The 18,431-nt window shown below is 43.5% G+C and overlaps 1 protein-coding gene and 1 long non-coding RNA gene across 2 annotated transcripts; one reads left to right on the top strand and one right to left on the bottom strand.

The window, feature by feature from the left end:
* Positions 1 to 3,925: 3,925 nt before the first annotated feature.
* Positions 3,926 to 15,732, bottom strand: TALDO1 (transaldolase 1). Its single transcript, XM_090032402.1, has 8 exons — positions 15,551 to 15,732; positions 9,907 to 10,030; positions 9,226 to 9,333; positions 8,412 to 8,543; positions 7,353 to 7,528; positions 6,968 to 7,165; positions 4,957 to 5,102; positions 3,926 to 4,152 (listed from the first exon to the last, which is right to left on the bottom strand). The coding sequence occupies exons 1-8, from the start codon at positions 15,645 to 15,647 to the stop codon at positions 4,120 to 4,122; spliced, it is 1,014 nt and encodes a 337-aa protein (XP_089888528.1). The 5' UTR covers positions 15,648 to 15,732; the 3' UTR covers positions 3,926 to 4,119.
* On the top strand, positions 10,044 to 14,490 carry LOC149871378 (uncharacterized). Its single transcript, XR_016440215.1, has 2 exons — positions 10,044 to 12,901; positions 13,924 to 14,490. It is a non-coding gene; the product is annotated as an uncharacterized LOC149871378 (long non-coding RNA).
* Positions 15,733 to 18,431: the final 2,699 nt, after the last annotated feature.

Here is an 18,431-nt window from a genome sequence, read left to right as displayed (position 1 = left end):
AGGGGGACCCAGTAGGGAGGTGGCTGTTCTGGTCCCTACTTAGGAAGACGGAGGCAAAGAAATTGTTAAACATGTTAGCTTTGCTGTCTGGTGTGACGACCAAGTTTCCCATCGTGTCCTGCAAGGGCCCCACATTACCTGGGACCTTCTTTTTACCCCCTACATATTTAAAAAAGGACTTCTTATTGTCCTTAATCTAGGAAGATAGTCCCAGTTCCATCTCTGCCTTCCTAACTACCCCTCTACATCCCTGAGCAACTACTGAATAGTCCTCCCTGGTGATGACCCCTTCTTTCCATTGGGTGTAAGCCTCCTTTTTAGCAAGGAGACATTCCCGGATGCTTTTGGTGAGCCATGGAGGCTAGTCAACTGCTAATCACAATGGTATGTGTCGCCATTCTTCTGTTACCACTGCTTTTTCCTATTCAGCGCCGTGCAAGGTGGGTGTAACTCAAAGCAACATGTTTTGATATGTGCCCTAAGATTTTAGTTATGAATTTATTAATTTAAGAGACAAAGTTCAAATGTAACTTAATCAGGAAACAGTTAATTATTCCAACAAGATCCTCCTGTCTGCTTTTGATCGAATTGGTTCTGTATAAACCAATAAGATAAAAGGCAGATTGGATTAACGCACACCAGAAAATACATTAAGGACACAGCCGTCCACTGATGGAGCCCATCCTATATTACAGAGAGAAATCACTAGGTTTCAAGTATTGCATTAGGCATTGTCACCACTTCAGAGGAATAACGTGGATCCAAACTGAACAGGGAAGTAGGAGTGTGGCTTTCATGGACAAACACCATTTCATTCCTTCAGGACAGAGAAGGTGCAGAAAATCAGCAGTCCTGGGAAGACCTCTAAAAACAGGTGGCAGTATAGAATCATAGAAAATTTGAGTTAGAAGGGACCTCAGGAAGCCATCTAGCAGAAGGATGCCTCTTAATATGGGACTGCTTACAGCTGTTCTCCTTGCTGTGCAATTTAAGTCATGTGGTAGCTTGTTCCAGGATTTTAAGTGTATATAAAAAAGCTCTAACAGACCAGCCTGGGTCTGTATTTGCACACTTGTCTTAAAGCAGCATAGATGTGACTGGCTCACAAGATTGCTTTCCCAATTATTTAGAGTGCTTTGAGATTCAGCTGTTGGTATGTTCAATGTTCTGTGCATTTCAGTGTCATTTCACTGTTTATAGGGGTTGCTGGCTACATGGAATATAAATGGAATTTTAGGTTTTCTTCCTTGTGAATCCAATTCTGGTTGTAGTTGTCTAATGTGTGAGCATGGCATAGCAGCCTTCTGCTACACGAAGGTTGGTTCTAAAGAGGATGGAGCTAAACTGTTATCAGTGGTGGCAGATGACAGAGCAAAGAGCAATGGTTTCAAGTTGCAGCAAGGGAAGTTTAGGTTGGATATTAGGAAAAACTCTCTCATTAGGAGGGTGGTGAAGCATAGAACTAGTTACCTAGAGTGGTGGTGGAATCTCCATCTTTGGAGGTTTTTAAGGTCCGGCTTGACAAAGCCTTGGCTGGGATGATCTAGTTGGGGTTGGTCCTGCTTTGAGCAGCGGGTTGGACTAGATGGCCTCCTGAAGTCCCTTCCAACCCTAATTTTCTGAGTCTACGAATGGAATCACTGAAAATGTGTATGGCTTGTATCTATAGCCATTACCTTGCAGTAAGTTTCCCAAATCCTCTCTGTCCTCTCTTACTCTTCTCTCCTTTCCCCAATATCCTGCCTCCTTAGGAGAACTGTTCCAAAGTTGAACAGAAAGTGGACAAAGATCAGGCTTGGTAAGTTTGACTTCCTTGTAAATGTGCATTTATATAGTGAAGCCAATGAAGTTTCCACGCTCCAAGCCTATTTAGGTGTAAAGATTCACTGTATCTGCTATCCAATTTAGAACAAGCTTATGGAAAAATTGCAGTCAGTAAGCCCCTGATATAAGCAAAATTGAACACTAATGGGGGAGAGACTGACATCTCCACACTTATGCTAGTGTTTCTGGGCCAATTTAGCAAGGCGCCCCAACCCCTGCACAGGCTGCCTTTTGAAAATCTGATATTCCCATTAAGTATACACAACTTCGTCCCTTTTTAAAAAAAAACTAACGTAGGAAATGGTCAAGACTAATATTTTACATGTGGCTCTGGTCATTGTGTAGGCTTAAGCAAGTAGGTTTGTTTCTCCCCCCTCTGGCCATAAAATGGAAATAGTGCAGTGATATTGAGAGCCTTGATTGCTACTGCATTTATTCAAATCTAGTATGACCCTGAATTTAAGACAACTCCCCAATAATTAGATCCTGTATATATGGAAAACAGGAATTTGTCTAAATTGTCCAGGTATAGAATCTAATTAGAGGAGGCTTGTCTGGAATTTGCTCCCCTTCTACTGCTACAGCAGGGAAAATAGTGATGGGGGCAGGGGTGGTTAGGTGGCCTTTCTGCCCTGTGTCCTCCACTTCTCCAGGTAGCCCCTTTCCCTGCACCCCCTTACTCTCAGACTCTGCTTGGGTTCTGTTCCCTCCCTGAGGCCAACTGAAATAAGGGACCAAAAAAACACTGACTTTGAAACAAAATGCCAGGTATTTAAGGCTGGTGAAAAAATAGGAATAATTACAAATGGAGAAGAAAGGTGCTGCTCAGCATGGGCGTGAAAAAGTTGAAATGTATGGCTACTTGCAGATGTTAAACAAATCCAACCCCCGCCAAAAAAACTAACAACCCCAGTGCTTTACCAGAAGCAGTGTGTTACTTTTGACATGGCTCTGCCATGTCTGTATAGATCAGGCCCTTCAGTAGGGCATTTTGGTTCTTTTTGTGTCAAAAAACCCCCCATTAAAATGCCCAATCTATATAGATGTTGGGCCAGCTGGGTTCAACTAATGCGCTGCCTTTTCTGGCACATGCTGGGCTTGACATGGGAGCACACAGAGTTTAAAGCATCACTTTTTTTACATCTGCATGCAGCCTATTTAATGATGTAGTTCACCATGAGTTGAAGAAAAGTTGGTGGCTGAGGGGGACGGAGCACAATGGGCACTATATCTTATTCCGATGGGCTGCACAAACCTATCCCTGTGGTAGGTTCTCATTAGTATATTAGCCCAATATGGGCCATGTGTTTTACAGGCATGCTCAGTTACATTCACTCAATTTCACAGCTGGTTTCCATTACTGCTTCTGGCAGCAGTTTCGTGATAAGACATTATAGTTAATAAGATTCTCTGACATACAACTATCAGACAAACCACCCTCCACTGAATGGGGAAGAAACTTCATCTTAAATACAGTACTTGTAAAGTAAGTGATCACTAAATGAGGCACTAGAGTGCAAGCCTAATCTTTAACAGCAAGAAAAAGGGAAATCCATGGGCTCATCTACAATTTTAAACTGTGTTCAAGCTGTTCTGTTCCTATTCTTCCCTTCGCAGCCATGCACTTTTGCATGCCATCTTTTTTATTACATTCTTACAATAGATGTGACAACTGGACAAGGTAGAGGACTGGTACTTGAGATACCTGGCTGCACAGATGACTAAGCATTTCCAGAACTGTTAAAGGAAAGCATATTTAAAAAAGTGAAGTTAAGTTCATTTAAAACAACTAGCATAGATGGATAAAATCCTATGTCTGCTTGTAACTGGACATGACTCCGTGCTATAAACAATGGTCACTCTCGGACAAGACAGTAGGCTAGATGAACCTCGTGCAGAACAGTAGTTAAACTGCCTTTTAAGCTTGAAGCAAATACATGCATACTATGTTTACAGAGGCTACAGAGGCTGTGTAAGTCCAAATAAAGCTGTGTTTCAGTTATTATTTTAACAGACCCATAGTGAAAAATGAAATGGGTCAAGTGTCAGCCTTGACATTTTAAATACTGGAAAAACCAAATGAAAGACGCCTTACCCAGAATTGTGTGTTAATTTTAATATATTGACAAAGTGCCACAAAACTTTTTCCCCTTGCAAATTGATTAAAAAAGCATGGAATACAGAAAATTATCCACATACATTGCATAAGACTCTTACAGGTAAGACATTTTATACATCCATTAAATCTTAGCTAATCCAGTCATTCAGCCTTGACCATTCAGCAGGAACTTTGGTCTATTTTCCATTCTCGGCACTGAACATTCGCTCCTGGTGGAGGGGGGAAAATGTAAGAAACTGCAGTTAGCATTTTCACAAGGAGTCCTAAATCACTGTGAAAAGTAATAGTGCTTAAACATTAAGCCAGTATAACAGTCATTTAGCAGTCACCATGTGCCTAAATCTAGTATATGTAACAAAACTGATACATTTCTTTCAAGTTAAGTGTGATTTACTCAGTCATTTCTGCATTAAATGGAAAGGACAGTTATGAAAATGTGTAAAAATGACAGCTCTCTCTACTTCTGTTCCCATGCATCCTAAAGATTGCATCAGTCTGTACTACAGTTTGTGATGGCCACTATGAAAGTATGCCAAATTTTACTGTGCTGCATATCAATGCTGATGATAAGCAAACAAAAGTTGTGCTGCCTTTAATTTAAAAAAAAAAAAAAAAAAAAAGAGTTGGTGAAAGCTCCTTAAGCACTGGGTCTACTGTTATCTCTAGGAGTTGCCAGTACAAGTACTGCTTCCAATTTATAATAATAGGCATGATTGTGTGCATCTTGTGTTTAGTTCTCAGTTTTGGTATGCTTTACATATAACTTACTTGTTGCCTTAACTCCAAGGAATATGTTAAATCATCTAGGATGGAGTTTCCCAACCTGTGGGTCGTGACCCAGAAGTGGGTCGCAAGAATATATGAAAGGGTCACGAACAACCAGTATTCAAGCCCAGAAGTGTTTTATGCAGTGGTTAATCAAGACCAATACAATAGCCAGCTGTGAGCTAAGTGGGTTCATCCAGGGCTCTAAAACATACACCCAACAGGTTCTGCCTAGAGTTCAGTATTACCTTTAACATCCTCTCCAATTTAACTGCATCAGCAGCAAATTTCCTGATCCCATCAGACAACTTCTCCACAGCCATTTGGTCTTCATTATGCTGCCAGCGGAATGCCTTCTCATCCAGGTGAAGCTTCTCAAAATCACATGCCTGAGCTATACCAAGGAAATTGTAACAGACAGCTGTAGATCTTAGAACTATCTAGAACACAAGGCTGCTTTCTAGAGGTGCACCAGTACATCGGTCCATATCATATCAACACCAATAAAAGGAACATTGACATTATTGGTAATCAGCTTTTTTTGGCTGACGTGGCCAATAATGTTGCTGATAAATGCTGTGTGCTTGTGCATAGCCTGGCAGCTTGGAGAGCCAGTAAGTCCGGGGGAGGGGGGAAGGGGTATGTGTGTGGGGTCGTGGTGTGGGAAAGGGGTATGTGGGGGAGCAGGCTGAGGCCCCTGTGGGGGGGGAGGGAGTGGGGCTGGCCAGGCCCTTCCCCCCACAACAGACTTACCAGCTGGATGCTACTCTGCAAGCTGCTGGGCTCTATATCACCAATCAGATCACTGTCCACCAATATGACTTGTTAATCTGCCATCGGTATCAGCCCCAAAATTTTTTTTTTATCAGTGTATCCCTACTACTTTATTTTAAAAACCCAACCAAACAAAAAAATCCTTCCTAAACTACTGTTACAATCTTGCTATCAGCTGAAGTTTGAAAACTTAAATACCTTTTGCTCACAAAATGATCACACTTATTCTGCTAGTTTGAAAAGTGGCAAAATGCTGACCCTACTCTGAATTGCAGCTTTAAGGAAAATATTCCAGCTATTTTATTTCTTTTTTTCTCTTTTGGGATGGGATATTCACACACACAATCTTTTTGTATCTGCTTCATAATATCACTATGATTTCAGTCTCCATTAGGAAGTATTACAACAATTCTACAGCAAAGGGAGGATTCAAGCAAATATGCTGAACAATTAGCTCTTTTGATTATTCAGGAAATGCCTAACAAAAGCACAATTGATAATATGCCTGCCAACTCATTAGCACCCTGTAAGTAGCAGCTCATGCCTATATCTGTGCACAGTTCCCATCTTTTTTTTAATCCTGCAGTTCAAGACTTAAAGGCTAGGAAGAAAAGCTAAAAGAAAACAGGAATGCACACATGAATGGCAGTAAAACATTGCTAAACTTTTTTTTAAACTCTTAGAACACTGAATTGGTACATAAGATACGATCTTGCCTACTGGATGATGTCTATTTTACCACATTAATGAACCAATTTAGTTTCCTGTTCAAATATTTGTTCCTGTACAAATATAGCAGAAAGTACCCTCAAGAACATGAAGTGGAGACAGGTTTTTTTATGGTTCTGTCCATAAGCACTGTTTTATGACATTGACCATAAGCAGGCAAACATCATGCCCAGCCAAGCCAGAAAGACTAACCTGGGTGGGTGCTACTGAAAGAGGAACAGTCAATGGCCACTGCCATTTCCCTTTGTGGGGAAAAAGGGTGTTTTATTATTTTGCTTGTTCTAATTCTTTTTGAACAGTTTCCTTGGAGGAGAAGAGGAGGATAATGGGTTTTGAGGACAGTCACAGCCCTGCTTTTGAGAGAGGGAGGTATGAGCTTGGGAGGGACAGAAGAAGGGCTATACTCCCATGTTGTGGGAACTGAAGGGAATAGGGCGGGGGTGGGGGCTGTTTTCTTTTACGGAGGCACTTAATATGGGTTAGGAAGTGAGTTTTTGGGGTGGAGAGCACTCTCCTTGGTCAGAGGCAGAGAAGCAGAAAGGGGGCATATTGCTTCTGAATTTGGGGTTTGGGAACTTTATATACCTTCCTATTTTATTTTGTTTTTATATTTTTTGCCTTTTATTATAAACTGATTTTTGGAAAAGGCAGCATATAAATAAAATAAATATTCTCCATGTATCAAACTACATAATGAGTGGAGGGGTTCTAAGTAGTACATAAACATGCCAGTACTACGTAAAGAAATTATCTTACCATCTTTAGCACTAAGTGTGGGAGTTAGTTTGGTATTGTCCTTACTGAGTTCTCCCAGAAGCTTGGGGGAAATAGTAAGATAGTCACACCCTGCGAGCGCCTTGATTTCGCCTGTGTTTCGAAATGAAGCCCCCATCACAATGGTTTTGTACCCAAATTTCTTGTAGTAGTTGTAGATTTTAGTGACACTCTTCACCCCTAAGGAACAAACAATGGTGATTTTCAAATAAGTTTAAAAGTACAAAGAAATATGTATAATCACAAAAGAAACTCCTACAATTCAATATCCCATTTTCTAGAATCTTATTCATAAGTTGCTTTTTGATTTAAGTACAGCTTATTTTGACTAAAGAGGAAACATTTCTATTAATGTGGTTAAAGTTACCTGGATCCTCTGAAGGTTCATAGGTTTTCTTGTCTGTGTTTGCAACATGCCAATCCAGGATACGTCCTACAAATGGGGAAATTAGAGTGACGCCTGCTTCAGCACAGGCAACAGCCTGAGCAAAAGAGAACAGCAAGGTCATGTTGCAATGGATCCCATATTCCTCTTCCAAAACCCTGCAAAAAAGGGCCAGCTTAAACGTGGAGTCTCTTTACTGCATTCAGAAATAAAATAACTAAAAACTTAAATATAAATGAATTCATGTTATTAGTGGATAGTGAAAATTACAAACTGAAGTCACCTGCCACTAGTATGAATACATTCTTTGTCTGACTTCATTTAAAAATGTAAAGCCAGTGTCCTGCAATTTGCTGGTGCATGGCTCTCAATAGCATTCAAAATAATACACAGATTTAATAAATGCCCACTGAACAGCCATTAAAGGCATGTACTTAAAATCAATACACCTGCTAAATCAGGTGACAAATAGAACCAAGGAAGTGATACTCCAACTGCGGTCTGATCAATGCTGTTTAGAGGGGGAGTACTGCATCCAGTTTTGGGCGCTGTACTTCAAGAAGGATATTGATAGACTCAAGAGGGCCCAGAGGAGGGCCACTCCTATGGTTAGGGGCTTACAGGACAAGCCCTGTGAAAAGAGACTGAGGGACCTGGACCTCTTTACCCTCTGCAAGAGAAGGCTGAGAGGTGACCTTGTGGCCTCCTACAAATTCATTAGGGGGATGCAGCAAGGGATCGGAGATGCTCTGTTCACCAGGGCACCTCTTGGGGTAACAAGGAACAATGGTCACAAACTGACAGAGAGCAGATTTAGGCTAGACGTCAGGAAAAACTTTTTCATAGTAAGGGTGGCCAAAATTTGGAATGGGCTTCCAAGGGAGATGGTGCTGTCCTCTGCCTTGGGGGTCTTTAAGAGAAGGCTGGATAGGCATCTGGCATCTAACCCCAGCGCTCTTTCCTGCCTAGGCAGGGGGTTGGACTCAATGATCTGTTGAGGTCCCTTCTGACCCTAGCATCTATGAAAAAATAAATACTTACTTGCCAGCCTGGATACCCTCCCATGTTGAAGACAGTTTTATGAGGATGCGATCTTTACCAATTCCTGCTTCCTTGTAAAGGTCAATGAGGCACCTGGCTCTCTTAATCATTCCTTCCTTATCAAAGGACAACCTTTGAAATGAGAAAGTGACTTCTTTAAGTTGAAAATATTTGTTCCATTATCTCTAACCCAGATCTATCTTTCAACCATACAGTGAAGCATACTTTAATATGGAGTCAGTTTTCTTAAAGCTAATCAAGGCATTAGACAATTGTACAACTCTCTCAAAGTCTTTTTTTCTCCTCAAGGTAAATTCACAGATTAAAGTTTGCTTTAATATTCATGTAAAGGCAGAAGCTGAAAAAATAGAGGGGAAAAAGACAAACTGTTACATTTATGCAAGAATCAATGAACCACCAAAGTGTGTTGTTTTGTTAGGTGGAAGACAAAGAGAAGAATCCTAGCTGCATTACTGAAGTATATTTGGAAGCATGAGTCGCTAGCTCAGGGGATAAAATGCTAGAACAAAGATTAAGAGCTAGAAATAGAGAATGATACTTAATGCTGCTGCTAAGATGAACCTTGTTTAATTTTGTCTTCGTAGTTAACTATTATGCTATACATACTTCCTAGACAGACAAATTATGTGAAGTCAGGTCCTCAATTAAACAAAGAGTATTAATATAAACTCTGAACAGCTCACTCTGTTCTAGCATCATCAAGTTGGAACAAACACCCTAGGCAAACTGTATATTACACCCTTCATTTTAGACCTCTAAAAATCTTGCTCTACTTTAGAAAAGAAAGTCAAACCTTGCATCTACTTCTGTGGACACACGGCCGGGTATTCTCTTTAGTATTTCTGCCCCAAATAATACAAAAAGCTTGTCACAGGCATTTTGCATCTGCTCATCCTCTGACCTGAAAACAGAAAATGGAGTGTAATTTGTTAAATTATTTCTGTGAAGATGATCAGCCAGTACACTGACTCCCTCACCAACTGCCTCCCTACAATCTACCACAAATGAAGGTCAAGCTTCATGTCACTGGCAAATTCCTGTTCTTTCCTACTTTTTTTCCCTTGGTTTTTGTCCCCATTATGCCTCACTAGTGGCAGCAAATACTATTCCATCTGTATTTAATTTTTCTCCAGAATGCTACCTGTCCCAAGAATGTATACCCCAAGCAATCCTATGTGCCACTTAAGGAGGGATATGAATGAGAATACTTTTTAATGCAGTTCAGAAACTTAAGTCACAAAGAGTCTCCATGGCTGCTGAGAACATTATATGCCGTTCTGTCAATGTGTGGCTGGTCATCAATTTTGGTGGTTTGTATGTTGTATTGCTTCACTTCACTGGCTAGTCTATTATTTGGAGGTTCCCTGGCACCAGAACTTGGGCCTTTTGAGTATGTTAGGGAAAATCCTGAATACACTGCTCCTCAGAATCCTTCTGTAGGTCAGATATAAGGTCAAATCAATGGATTACTTACCCACCAAGCTTTTTTCCATACTCAATAGCCTCATCCACAAGTTCCTGGTAGGATGGCATCTGAGCAGCAGCTAGGATCAGGGATGGATTTGTGGTGGCATCTAAGGGCTTGTATTCTTCAATTGCTATGAAAATAGAAACAGCTAGTTTAGAATAAGTGATCCAGCCAGACTAATTGGAAGGCTTTTTGCTCATTTGTGTCCAGTAGAATTATGAGCAATTAACATCCACTGAGATGAGAAGATTCCTGTCAGAGTTAAATATGCATTTTCTTGAGGTAGGAATGGTGCATGAAAGAAATAAAAGGTGCATGAAAGCTTGGGGAACAGTGCTTCACAGGTGACCACTCAAGCAGATGTCTGACTACAGAGACAACTCAAGCAGGAGTTACCCCTTGGTTTAGCTTATATTGCTCAAAAAATGGAGGGAAGAGGCGGCTGTGTAAATAGAAACAAGGCTAAGAATCTACTTCCTACCTAGGTCTTCATAGGCCTCTGTCCTCTGAGAATCAAAAGGAACATAATTCCTTCCCAGCAGGAATATGCAAGTTATCAAACTGGATTATTGGTTTTCATTTATGTATGCATGCTAAAGGGAACTTACTGAATAAAAGGCCAAGCAAACATTAAATTTTGCATTTAGTTCTGAATGTATTAGGACTTGTACATTTTCTTTCTAATAGCAGAATTCAATCATTTGAATCCTGTGCCTATAGCTTTTCTGTACCAACAGGCCGCTGCTTTACATAAGGTGTTCCAACTTGCGTTAAGTTCTGTACTGTGCACTATAATTACTGCACTGCCGGTGACATTAGTTGTTTACCGCGGAGTGGTAAGTTCCAGCATGCTGGTTGTAGTGCATTACTGAGTAGTTAACTAGCCTGGCATACAGCGTCTGACCTGGCAAATTTTTAATGTCTTCTACAGACAGTTTTTATTAATTCTGCTTACAAAGCTGTCCTGGTAACAGAGCTGTCAAAATTGCTAATAACTTGTGATTAGTTGAGTTTTCTGAACATTTTGCTGTCAAGAAAAAAATTTCGTAATGTTTAATAATTTGACTTTGTTGCTACAGAAAATGGCAGAATGTGGGAAGGACTGTACCAAAAGCTATGCTTTTCCAAGACCACCTTTTAGACAAGGTCTATCCAACTGGTGGTCTGCAGGTTGCAGAAGCCCACAAGGGATACATTTTGTAGTGCTGCAGCAGCAGCCGCAGCAGCGGCCACCAAGTGCTCCCATCTTATGTCCCCTCCCTCTGGCTTTCACTTCCTACCCCTGGCCCAGAGACAGTGTGGCACACAGCTCACAGCCCAGGTAGACCACAGCTGGGGAGTTGAGGGCAAGGCTGGGGTATCAGCACATGATGCAGGGTGATGGGAAGAGGAAGAGTGCTCACTCAAAGTATTACAAAGTGGGTATAGGTGGCATGCAGCCTGTAGTTCACACTAGTGTGCTTCACATTGACAGCTCTGATTTGCATAAAAATCCTGGTGCACTGGACATGCCTACCTTGTGTGCACAACCTTCAGCTGCTTTTTTCTTTTTACTTTTCTATTCATGATCCATGTGTGAGGAATGCAAATTCAGATCTAACTTCTAAAAACCAGTGTAGGTAAGAGTCAATCAGCTGTTAGATAAAATTGCCCAAAAAAAGCACCCGATCTATACAGATGCTTTGGGTCCAACTGACACACTTCCTTTTCTGGGCATGTGGGGCTGGGCCCAGGAGTGTGCTGAGTTTTTAAAGTGTTTTTTTCGTTTTGTTTTTGTTCATGTCTGCAAGCAGCCCACATATCCAGGAGAGATCGGTAATGATGAAACTTAGTTAACTGCTTCAGCACCCCACATATCTGCAATAGGTATCTAGCAAAGTCTCTTATCGGACACATGACATGTCATCCTGCATTATTAAATTCTGCCAGTGCGTTCCTTTTTTATTCCTAGAATAATTGTCAGAGACACTCCTGGACATGAGGCAGACTGACTTCCATGATCATCTTCCTATATGAACTGTGGGTTAATACATGAATGGATGCTCAATTGTTAACATTGTTGAGAATTTTCCACTTAATTAAATATGAACAGAGCTGAAAGTCTTGTTAAAAAAATTAACTCCTAGAGAGTATTAAGCTACTATTCAGCTCCTCCATACAAGCTTTCAGAAAGGGCTTGTGAATCCTGTTCACTGCTGTATGCACTTTTTTTTCTTTTCTTTTTCATACTGATGTGGAGAAAACAATGCTGGAGAGTATGGCCCATACCACTGCACTGATAGCAGCAGCTAAATGAAACAAGTTTCATAATTTCAGTGTTGCTTCACTTCTACGGGGAAACTACCACTGTGAGGGAACATTACTTTTCTCTTTCAGATGCAGAATCTTATTAGCAGCACATGTGAAGTCAGGACTAACAGCTTTTGCTACTGCAATTCAATACAGATGCACTTTATCTACCCTAGGGGAAAAAATGCCATGGGTAACTGGTGTGAGCAACAGCTGCAGCTTAATCAGTGCCAGTTTCTAACTGCAAATGTACCAAAGGACAAACTGTATTTATAACTGTTTCAAAGAATTCAGTTAAAATTTTCTACCTGGCAAGTAAGTCAGTACCAGTAGAGCTGCACCTGTTGTCAACAATGGGTATTTTATACACTGCAGACAAGGCTACAGGAAGTCAGTGCGAACATTCCTGTGCTTTACATACTTAGTTCCTACAACTTCATCAAGTGTCTCTAGCCATGCTTGTTGATCTAAATTGGAAGATTACAAAAGTTTCTCAGTATATGGACAATATGCACTTAGTCTTTCACATAAACAAAAAAAGTACCACTATCTCTCTCTACTTCTGAAATAAATTATTTTTTTCTTTTTCCCACAGACAGCTATGAAGTCGACTTGAAGTGCTAAAGCAGCAGCTAACACTCAGGGAAGGCTCTAATCCTTTGGCCCCCTCCGCCTAGACATCTGTTTGTGGACTGTGGCTTTTGCCAAACAAGTAAGTTGGTTAAAAAAAATATGTATTAAAGTACAAATTTGTTATCCAGTTAGATAAAACTAAATGTATGTAATACATGCATGCATGGGTCAGAGACCTAATGGTGCTCTTGGATTACTGCTGTCCAAGGATGAGTCTGTGGGATGTAAATGCCCAGCCAGCATCATTTTCTTTAAGATTCTTTTCCTTTGGTTTCAATAGCTGATGCCTTCCATAAAGAACCCTGACATTCTGGCTCTGGGATAACATACCCATTTTTTTCAACTCTGCAACCCCCTTGATCCCAGTGTAAATCTGCACCCTTGCCCTCTTGAATTTGCTGACCTCCAGTAACTTATTCCAAATAGCAAGGCTCGTGGAGTCCCTGTGGTTCAGTGATAGAGTTCTTGTCTACCAAACAGAAAATCCAGGTTTGATTCCCAGGTACTTATATACCTACAGCCATGGCAGCTCCAAACATCAGTTTGGCCTTTGGATTCTGTCTTGGTGACCGGGAGGGAGGGGATGGTCTGGGCAGCCTCCACTCTTCCAAAACTCCTGCCTAGACATATGCATCAAAGGTTTGGGTAACCTCATGCATACACCGTGATTTGGAAGGATCAGTGGTTGCCAAAGCAAGGTTTGTTATCTCCAGCTAGAGTAGGGTTTTTGGTTGTAGCCATGTTGGTCTAAGAACACAGGCAATCAAGTTTCTTTGGTTAGATGTGATATCTTTTATTAGACCAATTGAGTTCATACTTCAGGAAACTGCATCCTCTTTCAGGCCCCTTTGTCCTCTTGGTTGATTGAGACCTTACAGACAATTAAGGCCAAGTCTCTCCACAAAATGCTATTCAGGCAGTTGCTCAGAAGCCAACAATCGAAAGGAATAAGACATATAAGGTATAAAATAAAATAAGATAGGTATATGTAACTAAACTAAATACTCTTATAATATATTTTCAATTAATCTTCCAGTTCTGGAGTGAGGACATAATCAAAGCAATTAACTTGCTCCTCTCTTTTTTCCTTTTGTGTTTAAGATGCAAACAAAAAAAAATACCTTTAACAACCATCATGGTTTTAAGACTGCTGTGCTCTTCGCCTGACCAGGATTAATTGTAAATAGAAGACACCTCTTTCTGAAGGCCTTTGGACATGACTAAAATAACTCGAGGAAAAAAAGTTACTGCCAACTTGTGTATTGTTCAATGAAGTAGAGTGAAGCAAACCCTCATTACTGTAGGTTCCTGCTTGATTATAGATTTGAGAGGTAAGCAGCTGTGGTTTTGTAATCTGCAGAAAAGTCTGACCCCACCTTCTTTCATCAAAGAACAAAACGCTTACTCATTTTCATGAGCTAAAGTAAACAGTATCTTGCATTAATTCCTTTTTTGCTTCCACAGGGGGGAGAAAAAAGAGAACTACCCAGGAAGCCACTCAAAAAAACAACAAACAAAAAAACCAGCAGAACAAGCTGAGAGAGTTTGAGCGTTGTCTTTTGCTGTGAAGGTTCCTGTAGCTTTGAAAGTCTTTCTTTGCAGTCACTGCCAGTCAGTGTTTGACAAACCCAAACTTGATCTCAAAGAAAGAAGGGAGCCAGATTTAAATCGAGGACAGTCTGTTTCCTGAGTGGATCATTTTAAAGATTTGCTGGTGTGAGAATGAATAGGCTCAACCAATGCTAACTCAGGGCCCTTCTTCCAATCCCAGTCCCTGGGCATTCAAAGACAAGAGAGCAGCCAGGGGTCCTGGTGCTCAGGGAGATCTGTGTAGTGGGAATTATACCAGCGTGGAAAACACAGGGGGACAAAACCCCCTTCTAGTTCTCACAAGGCAACTTCATGCGGCAATTCAGAGGGTGGCACATGGCTCCACAGGAGATGTGTTTAGTGGGGGCCCGTACAACATGCCTGTAACATGCCACTATCATCCTTGACCCCATAGGGATTTTAACCCCTGGACCAAAGTACTGAGGAAGGGGTAGGTTTTTCATTGCTTGATTTCTTCCCGGAGGCCCTGGGGGCTGCTGGGGAACACAGGCTTCAGCCTACCGAGTCTCAACTGGGTGCTGCTTGCCATGCTCTGCCTGCTCCTTGCAAGGGTGTCTGTCGCAGGTGTCGCGGACAGGATAAATAATCCCTGGCTTCCAAACACCAGTAGGACTGTCCTGCACAGAGCTCTAGGCAACAGTGGCATTGGTGTTTTGCCCTCAAAAAAAAGAAGGGGGGGGGAAGGGGAGAAGAGCAGTTGTTTTCCTAGGGTCTCCCCCTATTTTGATATTTAATTTTTTTTACACACACACGCACTCTCTCTCTCTCAAAGGGCAGGGGGGTGACCCACGGCCTGAGTCCTGCAGGCTGCTGGGCTCCACGCGCAGCTCATGGTGAGGACCTGCCTGCATGTAGGCATAGCCCCCACCCCGCCGCGTATCCAAGGCAGTCCGAGTCGGCACCGGGCCCGACCCCCGTCAGCCTTGGACGGTCGCGCCCACGATTCACCCCCCCCCCCCTTTGTTGGAGATGGTTCGGTCCGCTCCCGCTGTAAGCGCGGCCGGATTCGCCCACTCACCCTCGGGGGGGAGGGGAAGAACCACCGCGTCGGGGTGGGGGAGTGGGAACAGGCTCAGTGTGGGGGGTGGGGTTGCGCGGGACGGACTCGCCCCCTCACCATGGAAGTCGCCGGTGTCGGCCACCACCGTGGTGTGATGCTTGAGCTGCTCCAGCACCGACTCCATCTTCGGCCGTTTCACGGGTGATACGGACATGGCGGGGGGGCTCGGGCCGGCGTCCGGAGCGCGAGGAAGGAAGTTCCGCGCGCGCCGCCCGCCAGGCTCCGCACGCGGCCCCTCCCCCCGCAACCGCGCCCAGGTCCAATCACGACTGAGAAGGGGGAGGGCGGGGACCAATTGGCGGCCAGCTCGGGTCCAGGGAAGCAGCCAATCAGAGGCCGGGGGAGGCTCCTGATTGGGTGGGTGGTGCGCGAGCCCTCCGGCTCTTTCTGTCTCACGGCGGGCTGGGCTGTTGGAAAGGAGAGAGGTGGCAGGTCTTTCCTTCCCGCCCAGGCACGTGGAGGAAGTGGCGGCTCCCGCTGCTGCGGGGTGCCGGTGTTGGCTGGTGTACCTGTGTCCTCGTATTCGTAGGGTCATTTCACCCTCTCGTACAATAGTTTAATAGTTTCTAGGGTCGAAAGGGACCTGAACAGATCACCAGGTCCGACCTGCTCCAGGCAGGAATAGGTGCTGGGGTCATATCACCCCAGCCAAATATCTGTCCAGCCTCCTCTTGAAGAACCCAAAGTAGGAGAGAGCATCACCTTCCTTGGGAGCCCATTCCAGAGCCTGGCAGCCCCAACCATGAAGTAATGTCTCCTGATGTCCAGCCTGAACCTGCTCTCTAACAATCTGTGGTCATTATTCCTAGTAACCCCCGGTGGTGCGTGGGGGAACAGCCTCCCCCAATTCCTGCTGGTCCCCCTGTGAGTTTGTAAATAGCCACCAGATCCCCTCTCAGCCATCTGTTGTGGAGGCTGAATAGATTCATTTCCTTCAGCCTCTCTTTGTAGGGCCTGACCTGCTGCCCCTTGACCATGCGAGTGGCCAACCTCTGGATCCTCTCAATGCTAACCGCATCCCTCTTGAAGTGCGGCACCCAGAACTGGACGCAGTACTCCAACTGCAGCCTGACCAACGCTGCATAGAGAGGAAGGGTCACTTCCCTGGACCTGCTTGTGATGCATCTGCAGATGCACGACAAGTTGCGGTTAGCCTTCCTGACTGCTTCCTCCCATTGGCTGCTCATGTTCATCCTGGTGATGCATAAAGCGGTTCGTTTCTCTGGAGGCCACCAAAATCACAGACACACACTCATTAGATGGCACAAAAGGTGTATTTGCAAATAGGGTCAGAGCAGAGTCAAAAACTCAGATTACTCTGAACCCACCAAGGAATTTTGCAGGCTGTATTTATCTCCTCCCTCCTGGGCACGTGTGCAGAAACAGGAACTCTTATAGCTCACTTCCGTTTCATACAAGCATACATGTGGTTACATCACTACATACATCGCATGTATATTATAATTAACTACTTAAGTATGCAGGGCGGAGAGGTAAATATGCATCAGCTAATTAAGCATGCTCAGAGACTACTATAGGTCACCAAGAGTTCAACCCCCCCCCTTTCAAGGACACAGTCAGTTGAATTCCAGCTTCTGTAATCTGTATGAGAAAGGCTAGGGAGAAGCTGGGGGAGAGTCTGTGATTTAGCATAAGAAAAGCTGTGGCAAGGCTGGGAAAGGAAAAAAGTCCTTGGCAGTGTTTCTTTCTTATCGGGTGCAAGATGCAAGCTGTGCATTTCTAACAATATTCCATTTCTAACACTGGAGTCAACAATGACTCCAAGATCCCTTTCTGCCACTGTTTTGACAAGAGGGGTGTTCCCCAGCCTATCGGTGTGTTGTTGGTTCCTTCTCCCTAGGTGCAGCACTTTGCACTTGTCTGTGTTGAATACCATCCTACTCCTATCTGCCCACCCCTGTAACCTGTCTAGATCTAGCTGGATTCTGTCCCTCCCCTCCAGTGTGCTCACCTTGCCCCACAATTTTGTGTGAGGAACGAATTTGGACAGCGTGCTTTCCATGCCCACTTCCAAATCGCTGATAAAGATGTTGAATAGCACAGGCCCCAAGATCGAGCCCTGGGGGACTCCACTGCCCACATCCCTCCAGGTTGAAAATGACCTGTCCGCCACCGTTCTCTGGGTGTGACCATCTAGCCAATTTGCCATCCATCTGACCGTGTAGGCATCAGTGCTGCAGTCTCCTAGTTTTTTTATGAGAATGGGGTGAGAAACAGTGTCAAAGGCCTTCTTGAAGTCCAGGTAGACAACATCCACCTCAACGCCCACATTCAAGGACTTTGTGACCTGGTCATGAAAGGAAACAAGGTTAGTCAGGCAGGATATGCCTGCAATGAACCCATGTTGGTTGTCCCTGAGCATTACCTCCCATGCTGCGCCCTTGCCAATGGATAATTTTCTCAAAGGTCTTCCCAAGGACTGAGGTGAGACTAACTGGCCTATAGTTACCCAGGTCCTCCTTTCTCCCCTTCTTGTAAATGGGGACCACATTGGTCCTTTTCCAGACCTGGCCAGAGCACCACAAGGGCTCATACAGCTGTGCCAGAGATCCTGCTATGACCTCCACCAATTCCCTCAGTACCCTCGGATGAAGAGCATCTGGACCTGCTGATTTAAACACATCTGGCCCCTCCGGAATTTCCCTAACTAGATTGTCCCTGACCCTAGGCATGGCATTGTGTCCCCAGAGCCTGTCCGTAATCCAAGTGGGGGAGTTGTCTCAGTCCCTGCTCAGAAATATGGAAGCAAAGAACTCATTGAAGAGATCAGCTTTTTCCTTTGCTACAATCACCAGACTGCCAAGCCTGATCCTACAATATAGGATCCATAATAGTAAAAGCGTTCAAAATGTGTCATTTTTTAGCTCATCGATGCAGGAAAACCCAAGTCACTCCCAGGGAGTCTTAACTGACTTTT

Source organism: Crocodylus siamensis, chromosome 2, assembly GCF_052110815.1.
Source record: "Crocodylus siamensis isolate JL-2025a chromosome 2, ASM5211081v1, whole genome shotgun sequence".
In the NCBI taxonomy this organism is placed as follows: domain Eukaryota; kingdom Metazoa; phylum Chordata; order Crocodylia; family Crocodylidae; genus Crocodylus; species Crocodylus siamensis.
The sequence above is the reverse complement of the archived record's forward strand: the minus strand, read 5'-3'. Positions and strand labels throughout refer to the sequence as shown.